Source organism: Mesoplodon densirostris, chromosome 1 (assembly GCF_025265405.1).
Source record: "Mesoplodon densirostris isolate mMesDen1 chromosome 1, mMesDen1 primary haplotype, whole genome shotgun sequence".
NCBI lineage: Eukaryota > Metazoa > Chordata > Mammalia > Artiodactyla > Ziphiidae > Mesoplodon > Mesoplodon densirostris.
Genome location: NC_082661.1, coordinates 7,558,542 through 7,583,830, shown reverse-complemented (window position 1 = coordinate 7,583,830; position 25,289 = coordinate 7,558,542). Strand labels below are relative to the sequence as shown.

General features: G+C 39.3%; 1 protein-coding gene across 2 annotated transcripts in view; it reads left to right on the top strand.

The window, feature by feature from the left end:
* The window catches only part of ZRANB1 (zinc finger RANBP2-type containing 1), a 72,167-nt gene that overhangs the window by 31,062 nt on the left and 15,816 nt on the right, over positions 1-25,289 (top strand). The window contains exons 2-5 of one of the 2 annotated variants that reach the window (XM_060098436.1): positions 9,995-10,116; positions 14,102-14,289; positions 20,349-20,502; positions 22,693-22,764. In XM_060098436.1, coding sequence (XP_059954419.1) covers positions 14,266-14,289; positions 20,349-20,502; positions 22,693-22,764 — 250 coding nt within the window. In that variant the 5' untranslated portion in view covers positions 9,995-10,116; positions 14,102-14,265. The remainder of the gene's footprint in view (positions 1-9,994; positions 10,117-14,101; positions 14,290-20,348; positions 20,503-22,692; positions 22,765-25,289) is intronic. The other variant, XM_060098435.1, reaches the window with a different exon arrangement.

Sequence of the window (25,289 nt, the reverse complement as noted above, 5' to 3'; positions counted from 1 at the left end):
AAATCATGTATATATGGGCTTCCTTGGTGGCGCAGTGGTTGAGAGTCCGCCTGCCGATGCAGGGGACAGGGGTTCGTGCCCCGGTCCGGGAAGATCCCACGTGCCGCAGAGCGGCTGGACCCATGAGCCATGGTCGCTGAGCCTGCGCGTCCAGAGCCTGTGCTCCGCAACGGGAGAGGCCACAACAGTGAGAGGCCCGCGTACCGCAAAAAAAAAAAAAAAAAAAAGAAAATCATGTATATGGATGGTTTTTCTCAAGGAAGTAAATTTTTAAGGTTGTATTAGTGTTATTTTTCCTCCTCTGGTGAAAAGGGTTCCCAGGCCCAGTTCCAGCGTGTGTGTGTGTGTCTCTGTGTCTGTGTGGTGGGGAGCTTCCTCATACGTCAACAGGCAATTCTCAGACACCAGCAGGGTGTCCAAGAATTCAGCTCAGTTCTGACACTGTCTACCCAGAGGTAGAATCAGATTCTGCAGGTGAAGGGCTCAGCCCCACAGGACCTCCCTCCACTTCAGATGCCAGATGCCAGTCACAAGCCCAGGTTGTTGACCTGTACTTCTGACCAATTGGCTATAAATCAGAGGCTCCCACGACCCCCCACCTTGGGTTTGATTAATTTGCTGGAACGCCCCACGTAACTCAGAGAAACAGTTTACTTACTAGGTTACTGGTTTATTATAAAAGGGTATATGATAAAGGATACAGATGAACATCTAGATGGAAGAGATGTACAGAGGGCAAGGTCTGGAGAAGGGCGTGGAGCTTCCATGGTGCTCTTCCCAAGCGTGCCACTCTCCTCACATCTCTGTGTGTTCACCAGCCTGAAAACTCTCCAGACCCTGTCCTTTTGGGGGTTTATGGAGGCCTCATTACATAGGCATCGTTGATTAAATCATTGGTCACTGGCGATCTCTGGCCTCTCTCCCCTCTCTGGAGGTCAGGGTGGCATAGTGGGTGGGACTGAAAGTCCCAACCCTCTAATCCCCTGGCAACCAGCTCCCACCCTGGGGGTGGGATCCAAAAGTCACCTTCCCTGAAGTGTTTTCAGGAGCTGAGGACCAGAAACCAGATACTATCCCACTACTTTTATCACTCAGGAAATTCTAAGGGTTTGGGGAAACTGTGAGCCAGGAATTGTGGATGAAGATCAAACATATATATTTAGTCATCTGAATGATAATTTTTCCTATAAATCACAATATTGCATCTAGAAAAATCTGTTGGAGTGTGTAACCTTCTACGATGACTTTTTTTTTTTTTTTTTTTTTTTTTTTTGCGGTATGCGGGCCTCTCACTGTTGTGGCCTCCCCCGTTGCGGAGCACAGGCTCCGGACGCGCAGGCTCAGCGGCCATGGCTCACGGGCCCAGCCGCTCCGCGGCATATGGGATCCTCCCAGACCGGGGCACGAACCCGTATCCCCTGCATCGGCAGGCGGACTCTCAACCACTTGCGCCACCAGGGAGGCCCTACGATGACTTTTTAAATTCCTAGTTTTGAGATACAGTGTCTGGTCAGATGAAAGGAGTGTTGTGCACTAACCCAAACAGAATCAGATTAACATCAATGGAAGAAAAAGTCGTAGAAGGTGAGTTTTTGAGAGATAAGTGGTGCTGTGTGCTGGCGTGATGATAAGTTGGTTTAGACCAAGAAAACTACCACGTCAGAACAAAACAGAAAAGGAATTTCTTGACATAAGACACAATGGTGATTTTATCCATTTATTCAGATATCTTTGTGGCTGACTTTTTAACTCTAAAGGTAACTCAGGGCATATAAGTTATTGTAAAGAAAAAATTAGAAGAAACTTGTTTTCTAGTTCAGTAAGTACTCCTTTAGCCTTAAAAATTATTATTTTGCTCCACAGAGGTATTTTATCGATGACTTGTCTAAAAACACAAAACATTAGGTATCTTGAAAAATACAATATTAATGATGAGGTAGTGTCCAAATTTGTATTTTTTACTTGCCCAGTACTTGACTTCCTTGTGGGCGCTTCTCCCCACCCCCTTTGGGTTTTCTCTGATATACATGACTGATTTAAATAGTGTGACAGGTAGAATATTGCACTCCAGCCCCCCAAAATGTCTAAATCCTAATCCCCAGAACCTATGAATATGTTACTTTACTTGGCAAAAGGGATTTTGCAGATGTAATTAAGGGCCTTGAGATGGAGAGATTATCCCAGGTTATCCAGGTGGGCCCAGTGTAATATGGGTCCTTAATCAGCAAAGGAGAGAGATGGGAGAATGAGATGTGACGGTGGAAAAGCAGAGGTTTTAGTGATGCGGGGGCCCTTAGCTAAGGAATGTGGGCAACCTCTAGAAGCTGGAAAAGGCAAAACTCCCTTAGAGCCTCCCTGTGGAGTGCACCTTGATTTTAGCCCAGTGAGACCCATGTGGAACTTCTGACCTCTCCCAAATTTTAAGATAAAAAATTTGTATTGTTTTAAGTCACTAAATTTGTAGTAATTTGTTTGAAGCAGCAATAGGAAATTAATACAAATAACATTAAAAAAATTACAAATAGCATCTTAATTTGACAATTTCAGAAAAATTTAACTTAACCTTCACTGGTTCTGTGACAAAACAAGAGTCATTGTTTTGTTATTTTATACAGTGGGAGAAACTGAGGCACAGAGAGGCTTACTGACGCAGTGCGATGCAGCCGTGTTGTTATCCTTCTCTAGACAAAGGTGGTATATAGGTGTGTTTGTAAGTAAAAGCTCACTTCTTTGTGTCTCTAGCCTTACACTACATTCATAGCAGTAATGGCCACCAAATGTATGTGTGTGTGTCGGTGGGGGCAAGGTGGGAGCAGATTCCCAAACCAAGCTATTCTCAGATTCTCCAGACACCAGCAGGGCATTTTACAATTTAACTCAATTCTGACTCTACCTGGAAGTAGCATCAGATCCCACAGGTTAAGGGCTCAGTCCCACAATACTGCCTCCCTTCCTCCCTACCCCCTTCAGATGCCAGTTGCTAGTCCAGGTTGTCACCTGTGTTTCTGATTGTAGGCTATAAATTGTAGGTTCCCACAGTCACCTCCTTGGGTTCAAATAATTTGGTGGAACAGCTTTCAGAACCTGGGAAAACATTTTACTTACTAGATTACTGGTTTATTATAAAAGGATATGCCCCAGGATCAACCAGGTGGAAGAGGTGCATAGGGCAGGCTTTCCGTGTCCTCTCTGGGCCGCTACTCTCGCAGCACCTCTACGGGTTCACCAACCTGGAAGCTCTCCAGACCCCGTATCGGGGATTTTTATGGGGGCAAGATGGATTAAATCACTGGACATTGGTGATTGTTTGAGCCTCAAGCCCCTCTCCCCTCCCAGGAGGTGAGGGTGGTGTGGGGCTGAAAGTTACAACCTTCTAATCACTGGGTTTGTTCCCCTGGTAACCAGCCTCCATCCTTAGGGGCTTTCCAAAAGTTACCTCATTAACATAAACTCAGAGGTGCTTGAAGGGGGCTTGCTCTATGAACAACCAAAGACTCCTATTTATTTCATCTTTATCATTCTGGAGCTATTTAGGAACTGAGAACAAAACTAAATATTACAACAAAAGACACCCTTATGGCTCTTATATAGGAAATTACAAGGGTTTTAGGAGGTATGTGCCAGGAACAGTAGATGAAAACCATGTATTTCTTATTCACAGTGTTTTTTCTTGCTTGATATGGTTGAAAGGGATACTCTTACTGGAACTTTTGAATGATGTTTGATGCCTATGAATATTAATGTTTTCAGTCCTTTTTTCCTAGTCAACTAAATAAGTATGCCTATGTGAAGTTGATTGCTGTGTCCCAAGGTAATCTATCACTTGCTAATATTTCTCATCATTCCATAGCTAAGCCACATTATTTGGGCTTGATTTTTAGTATGGCATTTCTCTAGTATTTGTTCTGTTTGCTTTACTTGTGTTTGCTTATACTTGGTATACCTTAGCTGTTTGGACAATAGTTTCCACCTTCAGAATTTTTCCTGCCCTGTAGAATTGCTTCATTTTAAGTTATGGTTGTATGCTGGGCCATTTTGTTTGATTATGAATTTGATTTTATATTGACACCAGACTGTTCTAAAAGATACTCATATTTAGTGTCCCTTTTCCCTTCATATATTGCTTTACATATAAATGAAGGTGGAGCCTGAGAAAAGTCTTCTTAGTCTTTGACATTTAAAACCATCGCACTTTTTAAAAACATTAAAAAAAATGGTTTGAGTTAAAATAGTCTATTAAAAGCTTTTAATAGAATCCAAAATATATGTGGACTCCTGCAGCAGATCTTTGGCACTGCATCCATAAAAGGAAAGTAAGCTGCTAGAATGCTGGCAATGCCTTGTATGTCCTTGGTTAACCTTGTGTGATGCTCTTAACGTGGGTGGGATGTGTACTTGTAGCTCTAAAAACTACGGTGCCTTTTCACTCCATACACATTCTTAGTTGTGAATCTCCTTCCTGTCCAAGGTAGTTGATATTACAGGTAATAGAATTATGTTTAGCACTGTGAAAGGAGTATTATCTTCAGCTAGTTCTATCTTGTTTTCAAGTTTCAAAGGATTTCCTCTTGTGCTTTTGGAACTCTGGATTTAAAATAACATTTTATGTCATGGTTTTTAAGTGAATTGTGGGAATTCTCAGCGATGTAAGATTCTAATCTGTAGAGAATACACACACATTTTATTCCCCCTGGCCAGTTTAGTCTGGCTTTTCAAAGTGCTTCCTGACATCTGGGATATGAAAACAAGGAAGCTTCCAGGAATGAGTGTGTCAAGGCAAATGGATAGCAGTGGCAGACATAGAGCCCCTGCAGTATCCTTCTGGTTGCCTTTAGTCTGCCTGAGACATAATTCCCGGCTTTTATAAATGATTGATTACACAGGCCTGCCAGCTAATAATGTGCCTCCTCATGCTGAGAAAGGGAATATGTCTGGTGAGTCTCGATTGTATGACAGTGACATTTGAATATGCATCATTGATTGAGTAAAGGCTTTCATTTTTTAAAAGCACTATATTAAATGAACACATTGAATTATGAAATCCAAAAGTATCATTTAAATATTAAGTATAAAAAGATGTATTTAGACTCCAGAGACCTTTACTGTTTACCATAAAATAACTTTAATTTTAAACATTAATTAAGTAAACTATGCACGGGGTTATAAAAATCAAGCAGTTATAGAAGGAGTTTATAAAGAAAAGCAAGTTTCTTTTTCTTCCCTCCACCTTCAGTCCTTATCTGTGGAGGTAACCACGCTGTTCCCCATCCATCAGCCTTTCATTCTGAGAAATTTCAAAACCAGTAGAGAAGTTACAAATATAATACATTGAACACCAAATGCTTTTGACCTAGATTTTCCGATTGTTAGTACTTGGCCACATTTGCGAGCTCTATTTGTCTTTCTGTATGAGTTTTTCCTGAACTATTTGAGAGTTAGCTACAGATGTCATGACATTTTGCCCCTAAATATTTCAGCATTGTATGTTTTAAAAACACATTTTCCCTACATATTCACACAATATAATTATCCAGAAACTCTAATATTTGAAGTCCATATTCAGTTTCACCAAGTTTCACTAATAGCTATTGCTCCAACCCCATTCAATCAAGGATTATCCATTTTATTTAGTTGTTTTATCTGTTTAGTCTCTTCTAATCTAAATAGTGCCTCAGGTGGGGTTTTGTTTTTTTTCCTGTTTACTCTTCATGTCATTAACATTTTCAGAGGCCAGGCCATTCGTTTTACAGAATAAGTCTCAATTTGGATGTGATTAGATGAAATTTAAACATTTACTTTTTCGTGGGAGGGAGGAGTACTACATAGGTGATATTTGAAGCAGGACCTCTAATATCTCTGAATAATGTCCTTTTATCATTTTTTCCTTTTAAAAAATTAATTGTGGTAAAGCATACATAACAAAATTTGGCATCTTAACTGTTTTTAAATGTACAGTTCAGTGGCTTTGGTACATTCACATTGTTGTGTAACCATCAATAACAACCATCTGTGTGCAGAACTTTTTCCACGTTGCAGAACTGAAACTGTATACAGTAACAGTAACACCCCAGTCCCCCTTTCCTGGCTCCTGGCAGCCACCATTCTTTTTTCTGTCTCTGTGAATTTGACTACTCTGGGTACCTCATATAAGTGGAATCATACGGTGGTGTTTGTCCTTTTGTGACCGGCTTATTTATTTCATTTAGTGTAGTGTCTTCAAGGTTTATTCATGTTGTAACTGTCAGAATTTCCTTCCTTTTTTTAAGTGTGAATAATGTTCCATTTTATTTATATGCCACATTTTGTTTATCCATTCATCTGTTGATGGACATAGCAGTATTTCTTGTTTTACCAAATTTGGCATTATATACTGACTTCCTATAACAGTATATAAGGGTTTAATTCATTTCTAAATAATAAAAGCAGAGCATACTCATTGCAGAGTATGTCAGAGGTAAGAAAAGCTATGAAAAAATATAGTTTATAATATCACTGTCTAGAGGAAATCTCATATTTGTATTTTCAGTTTTTTAATATTTATTTTTATGTAACTGAAATAATGTACATTCTTTTTGTTGAATTTTACATTTTGAAGTAATTAAAATATTTTCATCTTTAAAAAAATGAATGTGTAATACGACTTCGAGTTGCTGTACTTTAACATAGCCCTTATTATTGGCCTTTGGGTTATTTGAAAATTTTTTATTCTGATAGTGTTTTGATGAACAAAATCGTCAGCATTTCTAATGATTTTCTTAGGTTCCCAGAAATGGGGTAACAGGATCAAATGATGGAAACGTGTCAAAGGTATTTTGTGCATGTTGGTAAATTGCTGCCTGGAAGGACTGTACTGATTATATTCTCATTGTTAGTGTAAGAGAGTACCCGTGTAGCTGTATCTTTGCTGATGTTTGTTATTAAGGGAGGCAAGCTATCTCATTTAATTAGTCATTTGTATTTTTTTCTGTGAATTGTTGATTTATGTCTTTTGTCCATTTTCCTTTGTGATTTTATCAAGTTGTATGAAGTCTATATGAATATAAATAATGTATATATTACAGATATATACCAGACATATTTGTTGCACATTTTCTTTACCTTTTTTTTGTGGGGAGAGTTATAACATTTTATCTTTGTTTTTCAACAGTTTTTTGGATTGAACTAAGGATTAAAATAGTTTTTACAGATAATTTCCGTTAATATGATTTATTAAATAAATTCTTTCCCCATTGATTTGGGTGCTTCTGTCATATATAATAAAATGATTCTGCTTCATTTGTTTTGAGGCTCTTTATTTTGATTTTTTTTTTACATCAGTATCACACTTTTGCTTAAACAATTATGGCTTTATTAGATATCTTAACATCTCAAAAGGCAAATGTCCAACCTGCTCCACCCTCCACTTGCTTTTCAGAATTGTCTTCATTTTCACCTTTTATTTGTTTGTTCGTCCATTCATTTATGCATTCAGACGATCATTGAGTGTGCTTCCAAGCACCGGGAAAGAAGTCAGGGGGCTCAGTGAGCTTGTGGTCCAGTGAAGAAATAATTTAACAGGTCAATAATAGTGTGATAAGTTCAGGAGAAGGAAGTATAGGGTGTTAGAGGAGGAGTATGTACCCTAATCTCATTTGGACATTTGGAGAGGGCTTTCAGGAAGAAGTGACATCTAAGCCAAAACCTTAGGAGAGGGGAAAGAGTGCTTCTGTCAGAAGGAATTGCATTTGTTAAGACTCCAGAGGGAAGAGAGCATGGCCCATCCATCCATTCAACTGAAAGAAGTCTACAGGGCTGGAGTATAGAATGGGAGCTGTGAGAAATAGCTGCAGGATAATGCTGGACCTTTCAAGGCCTGTTAATCTGGTTGAAGATTTTCACTCGTAATGTAAGGGCAGTGGTAAACATTTGGAAGGAGACTGCCTTAATCTGATTTGTGGTTTGGGAAGCTCACTCTGGTCATAGCCTAGAGACTAGATTGGGAGGGGGCAGCAGGGGAGGCAAGCAGATCTTTTAAGGAGGAAATTATAGCAATCCAGGTGAGAAAGAGTACGGCCTTGACCTAAGGTGGAGGCAGTGGAAAATGGGGCAAGGAGGATGTATTTGAGAGAGACTTTAAAAAGGTAGGATGGATAAAACTTGGAAGAATTGATATTGGGGCTGAGGGGAGAGTTAAGAAAGATACCCAGGTTTTTTGTTTGGACACTTGGGTTGGATAGCAGTATCATTTTTTCCTAAACGTAGAAAACATGAAGATCAGTTTTAGACATGCCATAGTGAAGATTCTGATGGGTTGTTGGTATGGGCCTGAAACTCTTTGGGGAAACATCTGCCATTCGGTGGTAGATCCATAGTTTTATGTGGATAGTTGTGGGGCCATGATCATTAATGGAAGCTGTGGAACCTTCTGCAGTAGTGAATTATAGGGACTTTCTTGTTTTGTGCTTCTGCTTGGGGACCACATCAAGATGCGCTAACTTTTAAATATCTCTTCTAATTTGATGATTCTCTGTCTTAATTCTGTCAGTATTTTTGGCTAGAAGAAGAGTTATATGGACATAATCTGAATAGTATAAAGTTATGAGTGGTTTTCTTTTTATCTGTCCGTCCCTTTTAAAATGCTTATTTACCCTCTGATTTTCTCACTGGTAAAAGAGAGTGGCTAGACTATTCAGTTCCTCTTAGAAGGCCAATCTAAAATAACATAATTCTAAAAGTCTAATATTTGGTTTCAAATTTGGCCAGGATAACTTGACAGATGAAATTTTTACCTGAAGTCAAAAACTTTTGGGACTTGGTTTCAGTGCAGAATGTGGTTTTGACATATACTATTTTATTTGACCAGAACCTCAGATTTTAAGAACTTTAATATCCCTTCAGTTGACTTTTTGGCAATATTTTAAGTAACCTTTCGGATTGTAACTCACATTCATCTTTAACCCATTAACACTGGTCCTCATCTCTGATCACCTTCCCAAAGATAACTTTGTGACATGTTCCTTTATATCCTTCCATTGTGCTTTTAGCAGTAATTCTTCCTGCATGGCAAGATCTTCTTTCTTATGAAGGTACTCTATCAATTCAGGTATTTTTTTCATGACTTTGGGGATCTATATTTTCACAGCAGTTTGGTTGTTAACAATCTGATCAAAGATTTAAGGAGGTAAGAGCACCAAAGTATAAGCTACATTTGGCATAGTTTGTCATGGTTAATAATAGAACATTTAAAGGCCTTCTTTAGAGATTATTTTGACTCCCCTATAATTTGAGTTTTTAATTTTTCTGAAGAGGATATTTTCAGGAGTTCCCTGGTGGCCTAGTGGTTAGGATTCTGGGCTTTCACTGCTTTCAATCCCTGGTTGGGGAACTGAGATCCTGCAAGCCGCATGGTGTGGCCATCAATCAGTCAATCAATAAATGTTTTCATAATGGAGTAAGTTTATTGAATGAATTGAATAAAAACCCATCGTGATAAAGTATAGATTAGATTAAGAATTTATTTCCAATTTGTGATTTTCATCTCGGTTTTTTTGAAAAGATTATTGTTCAATAGCACTATTCTAGGACTATAGAAACGGTAGATTTTAACTTGTTGCCTTTGGTTATTATGTAAAAAAATGCATCTGGGACGTGACTTGTTTGGTCTGCTCAAACTATTTTTGGGATTGCCACAGCTTGTGTCTACTTAAGATACATTTAAAAATATTGAGGTCATTTTATTTAAAAAGAAGGTCATGTTTGAGTATTGAAAGAGATTGCTGTGTCTGTCTAAGCCAAGTTTGTCTTCGAACTGTAGCCAAATGGTTAGGAATATGAAGAAAAAGTATAACTGGGTGGTAGAGTTGCCTTTTTAATATGCAAAGACAGTTACGTGAATTAAACTCTGAGTAGAGGCGAACTACCCAGACCTCGCAGCTGCCCACATCTGCATCTTTCTGCTGACCATGGTAAAGGACGTTCTGAACATTACCACTTAAAACTAACTTTTCTCTTTAAGGGCTCCTGCAATTGTGCCAGCTGACTCCAAGTCCACCCTGACCCCACAGCATAAACCATGCTGTGATGTCACAGCTACCATAGAACTCCAGGGTAGTGTTGAGCTGGCCCCTGTGGGCTCAGGTAAGTCCTGGCTTTTTTTTTACCATTTGGCATTCTTTTCAAAGTTAGTTACCATGATGGTTTTATGTCAAAAGAAACAAGGCAAAACTTTGAAAACGGTGCCATATATGGGGGAAAAAATAAGTCTCTTTTCTAAACATCTATGAGCCAGCTCCATATTCTAACCAACGGAGTTCCATAGTAGCTGTGAAGTGTCCCCAGTGAGTTGTGACCCGTGACTTCAAAAGAGGTTACATTCTACTCCTGGCCCAGCTTACAGAACAATATGAGCTTTTTTTTTTTTTTTTTTTAATTTCACTTACTCTCAGGTCTTTATGCTTTTAAAGTATATTAACTTCCCTTTATCTGTAATTATGCACCACCACTTAGCTAGTTGTGTATTTCACTCAATGTTGAATGTATATTGATACTGCAGGTTAGTTTTATACAGTTAATCTTCTTAGAGTGCCTTCAGCTGTCTTTTTAATTTGCCTTCATAACATGGAAGAGGAAGAGACAGAACATGTAATATTTAACGTTTGTTAAATTTTCAAAACAACATATTAAGATGCTTTAGTTACTCTTGGAGATAGTGTGATATGTCAGTAACCTAGAAAGCATGTGTACGTCACCTCTTTCTCTTCTGCTGGAACTTTCCCGCTTTTTCCTGATCTTTGTTACATTAAGTGAGGTTTTACCACTTAGATTTATTTACTGTATTTTCCTACCTACCAACTCTTTTACTTTTTTTCTGCTTTCCGTTTTATTCCGTAATCTTAAAAGGTGCTAAAAACGTAATGTTATGTGAAGAAGTCAAAGACATTTTCTAAGTTGTTTTGCATATAATCTGATGCTTCCCCCCGCCAAGTAGAAAACACGTGGTAGCTAAAACTTAAATTATCTCAGTATAGGCCACATTCTTTAGACACCATGTTTACAGTGAAAACCCATCTGTGAAGAAACTTTAATCACTGGCTCCTCTTGAGCAGTGTGTAATAGAGATACAACAAAAATTAGGACAGTTCATTGACATTCTCATGAAATTTGATTTGTAATAAATTTACTCATCTTTGTAGCCAGAAACTCACCAGTAACTGAAACTGGGAGCTTTTAATTATGGTAATGAAAAGAACGGAGTTATATATTCCCAAACATTAGACAATAAAATAGTTTTCTTTTAAATATTATTTTGTCCCTATACTTAAATTTGTGTTTTTTCATGTTCTGGAACGTTTGGAGGTTTTTTATGCTGTGATGAATAGAGAACAGAATCTCTATTCTGTTCACCCTCATTTTCTGCCCTCCTGTGTATATTCCATGCTAGGGGCGGCAGGATTCCCTATTTGCAGTTTAGTGCAGAGCTTGTGGTCAGGGGAAATAATTGTTTTTTATGTCTTGGATTAGGCCAAATAGAAGTCCAGTTTGTGTGTGTATATGTCAGCTTTATTGAGATACAATTCACGTACCATGCAGTTCATCATTTGAAGTTCTGTTTTTATTAAAAACATTTAGTTTGAAGGCAGACTGTAAATCATAATTCCAAAGCACAGTTGCTGACTTTGTTGTGCTGTCTGGTCTGTAACCCTCCCCACCTTTGGCTAGCTAATTAGTTTCTAATTACAGAAATCCTTCAGAAACATTAGAGAGGAAATGAATTCTTAAGCAAGTATTTCTAAGATGAGATTCTTTCAGACATCAGCTATTTGATGAGTTCGCTAAAAATAGTGAAGACAGTGATTTAGAAGGTCTCCCGTTCCTCCAACCAAAAGAACAAAGTTAGTTGACGTTTACCTTTAGACTACTTCATCTTTGTCTTTGGGAAACAAAAAAATATATGTGTGTATTTACACACACACACACGCATATACATGTACTCTGCAGGTCTTCCTCTTTATCTTTTCAGGTAAATTGATCAGACTTTTTGGTCCTTGTGTTGCTTTTGGAGGTGCCTAGAACATTTCTTACATCATACAAAGAAATTTTATAAATATATATTTTTAGGTTGAAGCTAAAAACTGTAAAAGGTGTGGTGATACTGCACACACCTAGAAATAGTTATTAATAGCTTCGATAGAACTGAAGTGAACAGTAGTTGCCTTCATAAGGAAATATCTACACACAAAAGGAAATGGAGTAAGGCATGTTCAGTTTGAAAAAAATATACAGCATTAAATTATTCAAAAAGTTACGAGCTCTACTAGATGATTCTCATCTGTTCATTAAAACAAGTTAAGCAGATTTTAGATATGTGTGTCTGTTCTTCAGGTTTGCCCTTTTGAGGAGGTTCACCTCCCCTTATCTCATGCCAACTATATTACATTTTAGCCTTGATGATTTCTCCAGGGCACTAAGCGTTGTAAGGGTGTGTTGAAGTCGTTTATGTATTGTAGTGGGGGCTATAGCTGTCCTTAGGTGTTTATATTGAGAAATGTATTAACCTACGTTGCTGTGAAAATAAAAATTTCTATAAGGTATTCTCATTTGAAATCATGGATTGTTAAACCTGAAAAATATATGTTTCAGGGGGAGAGGGTCATTTTTCTGGCGAGAGGATCTAGTTTTGCAGAAGGGATCTTTGATCCCAGAGTTGGAAAACTTGGAAGCTGGCTTTTTATGGCTCACAAATGTGATGAAGGACTGTTTTGAGTATAGGAATCATGTTTTTACTGTCTTTATGTTTCTTCACAGTGCCCAGCATATTGCTTTATGTGTCATGGGCATTCAGTGAATGTGGAGATCATCATTTTAAAGCTTTGTTATTTTTAATAACAGGGGAACTTGTTGCATTGTACCAATCTGTAATACTCTAAGGAATAGGTCTTATTTATCTAATTCCTAATTCAAGATAGCAGCTTAAAATGCTTCTTTTAAAGTACCCTAAGAATATTTCTAGCTGGTAGTAGCATTTTGTGTAACAAATTTTTCTTGATGTAATTTAGGAAACAAAGTTATTTAGTCTTACAGTCGTGTGTGTTTGTATGTGTGTTTAATACTATTTGTGGTAAATTTGAAGCTAACCTATACCTTCATTTTTTGCCAAGGCTGTTTATTATCCATAGATGTACTGTACTGCTTAGTAAATAGGATTTTTGTTATTACCTAACATTAATTTGTGTTAAGAATAATAGCATGGTTTAATGGGAATGGAAGGTTCTTTATAGGTTTGGAAAAATTGATACTTGTTTTGTATCTCTACTCCCCAACTGGTTTATAGTGTTTTATTTTAGCCTGTTTCTGTTCAGAATCATCTAGCTCAAGTTTTACTGTATTAATAATTCTTAATGGGTGTAAGGAAGACTTGGCTAAGAGAAATTCTGAAATCCAAATATTACTAACTTTTACTTACATTAAAAATGGTTTTGACTGCTCTAAATTGTCTCCAAGCTAACAAAACAGTAGTGTGGAAGGCTCAGCATTTGTTTTGATCCAGCTTTAAAAATGCAGCATAGGGAATTCCCTGGCAGTCCAGTGGTTAGGACTTGGCGCTTTCACTGCTGTGGGCCTGGGTTTGATCCCTGGTCGGGGAACTAAGATCCCGCAAAGCTGCCCAGTGCGCCAAAAAAAAAAAAAAAAAAAAAAAAAAAAAAAAGACAGAATAAAGGGCAAAAGCAGCCCAGCACCAACGGGAAGCACATCCCTGTCTCCTTGGTTTCTGCAGAGCCAGGACCAGAACAGGAACTTAGTGTCTTTTGTGAAGTCTAGTTACTCACACTAGATTGTTGATCTTTGATCCAATTAATATATTCTAATAATTTCTCTAAACATTACCAGAGCATGGAACCAGCACTAATGTGATAGTAAGTGCCTAACTAGGCAGTTCTACTTCTGGAAGGAAATGAAAGGGAAAGGGATACACTATAATTTTCCTTATATTCTATAGGACATTTAAATGATGCCCCGGGATCCAGGAAGCACAGAGAATCAGAGTTTAGAGTGAATGCTACAGGTTTATGCTTTTTGAAGAAAAATAAAATTGAACTTTTTTCTGTCTTGATGCTTGTTTTAGGGGTTGTAGAAGGTGATTTAGCTGCTATAGAAGCATACAAATCATCAGGAGGGGACATTGCCCGTCAGCTCACTGCAGATGAAGTGCGCTTGCTGAACCGTCCTTCTGCTTTCGATGTTGGCTATACCCTGGTACATCTGGCTATACGTTTTCAGAGGCAGGATATGCTAGCAATATTGCTTACAGAGGTGAGTGTGACATTTTGATTAAACATTCTTTTATATGAAGGAAATGCGTTCTTTAGTTTTCATTTTTGATGTTATAATGTTTCTCAGTTCTTAAATGTTTTAGATTCAATCTTCTATCCTCTTTTAAAAATGACATGAAGCTTAGACTTCAACAGAAGTAAATAATTTTTAAGGATATGTGTTTTTAAAACAGGACATTTTGCTACAATATTTGAGTCATATGTTTGATTTAAAAAATGGGATGTGGGCTTCCCTGGTGGCGCAGTGGTTGAGAGTCCACCTGCCGATGCAGGGGACACGGGTTCGTGCCCCGGTCCAGGAAGATCCCACATGCCATGGAGCGGCTGGGCCCATGAGCCATGGCCGCTGAGCCTGCACGTCCAGAGCCTGTGCTCCGCAATGGGAGAGGCCACAACAGTGAGAGGCTCCCACGTACCGCAAAAAAAAAAAAAAAAGGGATGTATCTGTCATTCATTCAACTAACGTTTATTGAGTACCTACTATGTGCTAGGCACTGTGCATAAAAGGGGTATAATTGTGAAGACATTGGCTCTTCCTTCAGTGAATCTCTAGGTACAGTTATTCTGTAGAGAGTGCAGTTTTTTTTCGAAAAAAATTTCTTTCTTTCTTTCTTTCTCTCTTTCTCTCTCTCTTTCTCTCTCTCTCCCTTTTTCTTTCTCTCCCTCTCTCCCTCTCTCCCTCTCTCCCTCGGATCTTCGTTGCTGCGAGCGGGCTTTCTCTAGTTGTGGTGAACGGGGACTACTCTTCGTTGCGGTGTGCGGGCTTCTTGTTGCGGTGGCTTCTCTTGTTGCGGAGTACGGACTCTAGGCACGCGGGCTTCAGTAGTTGTGGCACACAGGCTCAGTAGTTGTGGCTCGCGGGCTCTAGAGTGTAGGCTCAGTAGTTGTGGTGCATGGGCTTAGTTGCTCTGCGGCATGTAGGATCTTCCTGGACCAGGGCTCAAACCCATATCCCCTGGATTGGAAGGCAGATTCTTAACCACTGCACCACCAGGGAAATCCCCGGAGTGCAGTTTCAGAGATGTAAATGCCAGGTGCTGTGGAGAGTGCTTGAGAAAGTGTTTTGGGTTATCTTACCTTCTTACCTGTAGCAGGTAACATTTTAGCTGAGAGTAAAATGAAGGAAGGCGTAGGAGGAATTAGCCCAAACAGTAGGTGTAGAGAAGGGAGTTGAGGCAAGGGTGTTGGTATTTGGTATTTGTGGCAAATTTGGAACTTGCAGGTGGCTCAGCAGGGTTGTGATGGCGAAGGGGAAGTGAGAGAGGCAAATAGGGGACGCAGTGTGAAGGCTCTTCTAGGCCAAAGAGTTTGAAAATTATTCTGAGGGCAGAATAAGCCTTTAAAAAGGGTTAGGTAGGGGGCAGGGGGGTGACAAGATCAGAGTGTGCTTTGGCTGCTCACTTTAGAGAGGGGCAAGCCTGGTTAGCAGGACACTGCAGTGATGCTGGCAGGAACTCTGCTGGGACGGTAGTGGCAACAGCAAAGGAAAGAAGTGGCTGGTTTGAGAGAGATGCCGGTGATGTAGGCGGAGCTAAGTGGGTAGATTGGCCGTGGGGAGTAATGGGGAGGTAGGGGTCAGAGTTGATTCTGGGGTTTCTGGATTAGGTAACTAGGTGCCTGTTACAAATGACAGAGGTTGCAGATGAATTAGGACGTGACTCTATTATCCGGGTAATTTTTAAAAAATATATTTATTTATTCATATATTTATTTATGCAGCTCTACATCTTATTTGTGGCATGTGGGATCTTAGTTGCGGCATGTGGACTTTTTAGTTGTGGCATGCGGACTCTTAGTTGCGGCACGCGGACTCTTAGTTGCAGCATGCATGTGGGATATCGTTCCCTGACCAGGGATCAAACCCAGGCCCCCTGCCTTGGGAGTGCAGAGTCTCACCCATTGGACCACCAGGGAAGTCCCCAGGTAATTTTTTTTTTTTAATGATAAGAGAAATAGGGTAAAAGTGCAGAGAGTTAGATCAGTTGTGGATTCAGATCCAGTTTGGTCAGTATACTCCTGTGTATACTTGCACATTTAAGTTCGCCAATATCTGGGAACATTTATATACAAAGCATGGGGTGAGGGGATTAATAAATATGAACGTTAGATGAAAGCATGATTGAGATGGCTAGCCATATCTTTAGTTTGGTAAGAGTCCAGTGTAACCAGGGGCCACCTGATAGAGCAAAGGAGGGCTTGAGAGGCCGCCATGCTGAAAACAAAGGGCAGGCTTACTGAGGATAAGGGAGAAGGGGACTGTTTGAAAAGCAGCTGTGTGATTAGAGAGACCAGAGTTCTGGAACCTGGGATGGAACACTAAGAAGTAGTCCCTGTAGTGTCTGAGGTCTGGCTGCATTTGTGTTGTGGCGCCCAGTTGTGTACAGGAAGGGCTGGCATGTGGAGTTATAGTTGCTGGTGGTGGCTGGAGACAGGGGAAAGGAGGCAGCTGTGTGAACCAAGGCCCAAGTCTTTAGGGGAGACATAGGTTTCTCTCAGGCTGGTAGAGGACTCTGAGAAGGTTCTGGAGGGACTGGTATAAGTCACTGGCCTCCTGAGAGCATTCTGGGGACTAACAGCAGGAAGACAGTAGAACCCCAGTGTATTTATTATTGACTGCTGTGTAACAAATCCCCTCAAAACTGAGCAGCTTAAGACAACAAACACTTGTTATCACAGTTTCTGAGAGTAAGGAGTCCAGAGCAGCTTAGCTGAATGATTTTGGCTCAAGGTCTCATGAGGTTACAAACTGCCAGGGGCCCGACGGGGACTAGAGGATCTGGTTCCAAGTACACTCACCTGGTTGTTGGCAGGAGGCTTCAAATCCTTGTTACGTGGGCCCCTCAGTAGGGCTGCTTGTGATGTGGCAGCTGGTTTCACCTAGAGCAAGTGATCCAAGAGAGGGAGAGAGCATGAGAGAATGATTCAAGTGGAAACTGTAGTGACTTTTCTATATAACCTCATGTAGGGAGCGATATACTATAATTTTTGCTATATTCTGTGGTACACATAGACCACCCTGGTGCAAGATGGGGGAGGTGGAAAGGAGGCTTGTTCTAGGGAAAGAACAAAATCAGTGATGGAATTTAGTCTCAGTGGAGTCGGCACTCTACAGGACAGAGCTGAAGGGGCCAGTAGGGAGACTGGAGGGGGGAGAGCGTGAGTCTGGACGAAGGGATGTGTCTGCAGACAGGGCACAGAGCCATAAGTACTTTTGGGATGGCAACAGGAGAACATTATATTTTGGGAATATGTGTCTGGGCCAGGGGGTTTACTTGGATTTTAGATAATGGATGCTGTTTGTAGTCTGGTGGAACCTATGGACTTCTTTTCAAAATACTGTTTTTAAATGTATAAAATAAAAAATAGGATTACAAAGGAAATCAGTTCTATTGAAATAGTTACCAGAATATTAAATATATGTGATGTATAAGAAAATGCATTTTGGGCTTCCCTGGTGGTGTAGTGGTTGAGAATCCGCCTGCCGATGCAGGGGACACAGGTTCGTGCCCTGGTCCGGGAAGATCCCATATGCCGCAGAGCGGCTGGGCCCGTGAGCCATGGCCGCTGAGCCTGGGCGTCCGGAGCCTGTGCTCCGCAACGGGAGAGGCCACAACAGTGAGAGGCCCGCGTAGCGGAAAAAAAAAAAAAAAGAAAATGCATTTTAAATGTAGGCAAGAGGTTAGTGAAAATGAAGGATTTAAATTTAATTGAAATTCCTATTCTAATTCATGGTCCCTTCCCAAGTTCATGGACCCTAAGTTAACCAGTAGCCTAAGGAGATGGTTGAGACTCATGAGGCTGAAGAGGCTAGAACAGCGGTCCCCAACCTTTTTGGCACCAGGGACCGGTTTCGTTGAAGACAGTTTTTCCACAGACGGTGGGGAGGGGAGGCGGGAGTGGGGGATGGTTCAGGCGGTCATGAGAGCGATGTGGAGCGGCAGATGAAGCACCGCTGGCTTGCTGCTCCGGTCCTGCTCTGCGGCCCGGTTCCTAACAGGCCGCAGACCGGTACCGGTCCATGGCCCCGGGGTTGGGGACCCCTGGGCTAGAAGATGAGAGGCAGGCCTCAGGGACATATGCTTAAGGATGGTGGCGGGAGAAGGAAACTTAGAGGCCATTCACCAGCTGTAAGGTTTCTCTTGGGGTGTTTGCAATATTCAGGTTTCAGTCCAAGTTGTTTTTGAAAAAAATCTTACCGGGATTTTGGAAAGGGGCCGAGGGTTAGCACATTGGGATAAGCTATTTTTGAATTTACTTTTGAGATGCATTTTAATACTTTGACTTGAGAAATAGTCCGTTATATTCTGAAAATATTTAATATTTGGTTTTCCACAGTTTTTAGTGTTGCTTAGATTGGGCTCATGGAGATAAGATGTGGTGACAATTTCATTGTTACTGGTAATCCTGGCTAGTAAAGTTTAGGAGAATTGAATTTTTGTGTAGTTTTCAGAATAGGATGTCTAATGGTTGTGTTGGGTATGCAGGGTTTTTGAAATACTGTTACTTACCTTAATAGTAATTACAATTAAGCTGTCCACGTGTGTTATGTAGATGACATTATCAGTAAAACTTATTCTTTGTGTGGCTTGTTGGAAGATCTGCTGCTCCAAGCCCCACTTGTGACCGGAAGTCTGCATTCAGGAAGGTCATCCAGGTTAGTGGCTGCATCTGTAGTGACAGCAGAGAACAGAGCTAACTGGGTCGCTCAGGGTCACACCAGACTCATTTCCTCTTTAGCAGATACTCACCTTGGATTTCAGAATTCTCTGTATATAGATTTCTTGAGCTCCAGAAAAGGAGTACAAGGTAAATGTAAGATAATGCCTTTTCATCGTTTGTTGTTATTCATCATTTAAAAAGGTCAGGAAAGTTCTAGCCACCTCCTTGTTTAGAGGTTCTCTGTGGTAGTGCTCACTACACCGGGGCTCAGATTTCATTCCCATCGAATTGTACTGCTGCAGAGATTTGTTGTCTGTTCTACACTTCTACACTTTTCTTTTTTTAAAAAAAAGCCAGATGCTTTTTTAAAAAATTAAGAATTATAGGGACTTCCCTGGCGGTCCAGTGGTTAAGATGCCGTGCTTCCACAGCAGGGGCTGCGGGTTTGATCCCTGGTCGGGGAACTAAGATCCCGCGTGCTGTGTGGTGCGGCCAAAAACAGAAAAAAAAAAAAAATCAGAATTGTAACAAGTGGGGAGGGATTTGAAGTCATTGGGAACTAACCGTTTAAAGGTTAGGAATCCACCTGCCAGTGCAGGGGACACGGGTTTGATCCCTGATCCAGGGAGATCCCACATGCCGCAGAGCAACTAAGCCCGTGCGCCACAACTGCTGAACCTGTGCTCTAGATCCCGCAAGCCACAACTACTGAAGCCCGCGCGCCTGGAGCCCGTGCTCCGCAACAGGAGAAGCCACCGCAATGAGAAGCCCGCGCACTGCAATGAAGAGTAGCCCCCATTTGCTGCAACTAGAGCAAGCCCGCACATAGCAATGAAGACCCAACACAGCCCAAAATAACTAAAAATAAATAAATTTATTTTTAAAAATCATGCGTTTCTTTATTGTAAGTCAAGGTATTTGAACTATTCTTAACAGAGCAGGAGAAGAGTGTGTGTACTTGCCTCTTTCTCCGTGAGCTAGAATTCCGTTTATTAAGAATGTTTTTATTAGGGGCTCGACGGTTATTCTTGCTTTGTTTTCTGTCCTCCCTCCCGCTCCTGTGATGAACATTTGTGAACAACATCATTTTACATAAATTTTTATATGCATCTTTGTGTATTTCCTTGGGATAAACTCCACTAGAAGGTAGAACTACTGAGTTGAGAGGGTAAAGCATTTTTATCACTGTTTTCCAGGGAAGTTGTACTGATATATACTTATACTATTGAGGAAATAACACCCAGTACCTCATATATTTAAAACAAAAACAAAAGCACCTTGAGTTCCTGGGAAATTTTGGTAATTTCTTTTACACACTATTGTTTTCTGCTTCCACTGATGATAAATGAGATGTAGAGGAAAGTTTCTTTTGTATTTAAGGTGTCTCAACAAGCCGCAAAGTGTATTCCAGCAATGGTGTGTCCTGAACTGACAGAGCAAATCCGGCGTGAGATAGCTGCCTCTCTTCATCAGAGAAAGGGGGATTTTGCTTGCTATTTCCTAACTGACCTTGTAACATTTACGTTGCCAGCAGGTAACTCCAAATCTCGGTGTGAAAATAAATTTCCACTTTATTATAATTTTTTGATGTCTGAATGAAAATGTTTCTGTTAGAAAACAGATAACTTAGCTACTATATGTGGATCTTAAATTACTTGATTACCCTGTTTTACTGGAAGTGACCAGTACAAGGGCCATTTATAAAGTAATGCCTTAGAGCTGACAGGAAGACAGCAGCTGATAATAAGTGACTTCTTTGTGGGCCTCAGATATTTTAAAAAGTCTGTTTTATCCATTTATTTTTCTCTTTGTTTTTACTTTAGAATATTATCAGTCTGCTTTTTTTCTTTTTCTTTTCATAGATAACTGTTGGTTACCTGATATTAGGAGATAAGATCAGGACATGAGTTTTTGATGGGTAGAGTCAAGTTATTTGAGTCAAAGATACTGGCATTCTTTTGAAAGTGTCATTACTTTCTTCACTTACTACGTTAATTTCTACTATATGTGTGAAGCAACTTTTTATTTTTCAGTTCCATGACAAGTGGAAATGTCTTCCAGGCTGTTTTTGTCAGTTGGCATTGAATAAATGCAGTAAACACCAAAAGGTTCTAAATAAAACTTACATTTTGGTTTTGAGTGTTTTGAGCTTTTTTTATATTGAGATATGAACAGAGGTATTTACAAAATGGTAGAAAATAACAACTAAGCTTTTAAAAATCAGACAAATTTCATTTGAAATGCACTCTGTATATTTAAACTTAGTACTTCAAGTGATGATTAGATTTTAAGTTGAAAATAGTTCTAAGTTTAAAACATTTTTTGTAAGGGTAATGCTTCTTACTCTAGACTACTCAATTAGTAAACTGAACAGGGCATAGAGAATTTGAGAAGGTGAGGAAAACAGAAATCTGCGTGCCAAAATGAATGGCTCAGTAACTTGTATAAGGAGATTCTAAAGTCTGAAAATAACAGTCCTGAGCAGAGGTTGAGAGTATGGAGGGAAGACAACAGACAAAAATTTGTTTGTTTGTTGTTGTTGTTATTTTAACTTGAATATTAGATAGCTCTGTTCTTTTTTCTTTTATTTCAACTTTATTAAGTTATCATTGACATAGAAAATTGTAAAATATTTAAAGTGTACTTTGTGGTGATTTGATTTATACGTACATTGTGAAAGTTAACTGTTAATTAACTAGAATCCCCCCATCTAGTTAATTAACACATTCATCACCTCACATTTATTTATCTATTTATTTATATTTTGGGTGAGAACATTAAGTTTTGTTCTCTTAGTGAATTTCAATTGTACAATACAGCGTTACTGACTATTGTTACTATGTTTTGCATTTAATCCTAGCTGTCTTCATTTTATGGCTTATAGTTGGTACTCTTTTAGCAATTTCTCCCTCTCCCTTCCTGCCTTGCCCCTGGCAGCTGCTTTTCTACTCTCTGTTTCTATGAGTTTGACTTTTTTTTTTTTAAGATTCCATATGTAAGTAATACCATTACAATATTGGTCTTTCTCTGTTGAGCTGATTTCACTTAGCATAATGTCTCCAAGGCCCTTCTGTATGTTGCAAATGGCATGATTTTCTTCTTTCTCATGGCTTAATAATAATGCATTGTATAGATATATCACATCTACTTTATTTATTCACCCATTGATAGACACGTAGGTTGTTTTCATATATTGGCTATTGCGAGTAATGCTGCAACCAACATGGGGGTACAAATACCTTTTCTATACCCTGTTGTCATATCCTTTGGCTGTGTACCCAAAAGTGAGATTGCTGGATCATATGATAGTTTTAAGTTTTTGAGGATACTTCATACTGTTTGGCATAGTGACTGCACCAGTTTACATTCCCACCACTGGTGCGCAAGGGTTCCCTTTTCTCCACATTCTCATCAACATTTGTTATCTCTTGTTGTTTTGATAATAGCTGTATATAATTACTGGTCCAAATGATTTTCTTTTTATTGTTTGTAGATAGATCACAGTTTTGATAATGAAGTACAGAAAGGAAATATTTTACACCTCATAAACACACACACACACACACACACACACGAGATACATGCATGTTTTTTAAAAGAAGCTATTCGACAGGCTTCAGTGGAAAGGGAGTTATTTTAGAGGAAGTTACTGTTAGATGCTGGCGTCAAATTTTTAATGTTATGAGACATATAAAGATTTTTTAAATCTGGTGTTTCTTTGTAGATATTGAAGACTTGCCTCCAACAGTCCAAGAAAAATTATTTGATGAGGTGCTTGATAGAGATGTTCAAAAAGGTAAGCATGGAATTAATGAGTATAATTTATCTTTTATTGATTTCAATAAACTTTTTGCTTTGTAAGGTTTGGAATAGTTTGGTGTATGGTCAACATATTTTGTATCCACTTTAAATTGAAAATGTAATGTCCTTAAGAACAGTGTTGTATTGTGCTCTTAGAAGTGCTCATTCATAGCTCTTAACTGTGGTAGAGTGGATAAAGGTATAAACATTTTTAAACCTTGGTTTTCTGTTTCCTATTCTAGAATGAGTATATTTTCATATTAAAATATTTTAGAAAATAGATCATGAAGAATTTAAAAATGGAGTAAATTATTCTAGAGCCTTAAGGTGATTATTCTAGAGCCTTAAGGTGTTTCAGCTACTCAAAAGGTTTATATTTCAATTGATCAGAATTATTTTGGTGTTTATTAGTAAATTACATAATAAATATTAACTTCTAGAGAACAGGTTCTTTCTTCCACTGAATATTTCTTAATTGCAGAAGCATGAAAATGAACATTTTATTTATTTATTTACTTATTTATGTTGAAGTATAGTTGATTTACAATATTGTGTTAATTTCTACTGTATAACAAAGTGATTCAGTTATACGTACATTCTTTTTTATGTTCTTTTTCATTATGGTTTATCACAGGATATTGAATATAGTTCCCTGTGCTATACAGTAGGACCTTGTTATCTATCCATCCTGTATATACTAGTTTGCATCTGCTTACCCCAAACTCCCACCCCCACCTTCCCCATTAGCAACCACAAGTCTGTTATCTATGTCTGTGAGTCTGTTTCTGTTTCGTAGATAAGTTCATTTGTGTCGTGTTTTAGATTCCACATATAAGTGATATCATACGGTATTTGTCTTTCTGACTTACTCCACTTAGTATGATAATCTCTAGGTCCATCCATGTTGCTGCAAATGACATTATTTCATTTTCTTTTATGGCTGAGTAGTATTCCATTGTACCACATCTTTTTTTTTTATTTATTTATTTTATTTATTTTTTTTTTTTCTTTTTGCGGTATGTGGGCCTCTCACTGTTGTGGCCTCTCCCGTTGCGGAGCACAGGCTCCGGATGCGCAGGCCCAGCGGCCATGGCTCACGGGCCCAGCCGCTCCGCGGCATATGGGATCCTCCCAGACCGGGGCACGAACCCGTATCCCCTGCATCGGCAGGCGGACTCTTAACCACTTGCGCCACCAGGGAGGCCCGTACCACATCTTTTTATCCATTCATCTGTTGATGGACATTTAGGTTGTTTCCATGTCTTGGCTGTTGTGAGTAGTGCTGCTTTGAACATAGGGGAGCATTTATCTTTCTGAATTATAGTTTTGTCCAGATATGTGCCCAGGAGTGGGATTGCTGGATCGTATGGCAACTCTATTTTTAGTTTTTTGAGCAATCTCCATACTGTTTTCCATAATGGCTGTACCAGCTTACATTTCCACCAACAGTGTAGGAGGGTTCCCTTTTCTCCACACCCTCTCCAGCATTTGTTATTTGTAGACTTTTTAATAATGGTCACTCTGACCAGCGTGAGGTGGTATATCATTCTAGTTTTGATTTGCATTTCTCCAGTAATTAGCGATGTTGGGCACCTTTTCATGTGCCTGTTGGCCATGTGTATGTCTTTGGTGAAATGTCTGTTTAGGTCTTCTACCCATTTTTCAATTGGGTTGTTTGTTTTTCTGTTGTTGAGTTGTATGAGCTGTTTGTATATTTTGGAAATTAAGCCCTTGTCAGTCAAATCGTTTGCAAATATTTTCTCCCATTCCATAGGTTGATTTTTTGTTTTGTTTACGGTTTCCTTTGCTGTGTAAAAGCTTGTTACGTTTGATTAGGTCCCATTTGTTTATTTTTGTTTGTATTTCTATTGCTTTGGGAGACTGACCTAAGGAAAAAAATGGTACGATTTGTATCAGCGAATGTTTTGCCTGTGTCCTTTTCTAGAAGTTTTATGGTGTGATGTCTTGTATTTGAGTCTTTTAAGTCATTTTGAGTTTATTTTTGTGTGTGGTGTGAGGGTGTGTTCTAACTTTATTACATGCATCTGTCCAACTTTCCCAACACTACTTGCTGAAGAGACTGTCTTTTTCCCGTTGTATATTCTTGCCTCCTTTGTTGAAGATTAATTGACCATAGGTGTGCGGGTTTATTTCTGGACTTTCTATTCTGTTCCATTGATCAGTATGTCTGTTTTTGTGCCAATACCATGCTGTTTTGATTACTGTAGTAATTGTCTGAAGTTTGGGAAGGTTAGACCTCCTGCTTTATTCTTTTTCCTCAGGATTGCTTTGGCAGTCCTGGTTCTTTTATGGTTCCATGTAAATTTTAGGATTATTTGTTTTAGTTCTGTGAAAGATGTCATGGGTAATTTGATAGGGATCGTGTTAAATCTGTAGATTGCTTTGGGTAGTGTGGCCACTTTAACAATATTAATTCTTCCAATCCAAGAGCATGGGATCTCTTCCCATTTCTTTGAATCATCTTCAGTTTCCTTTATTAATGTTTTATATGAACATGTT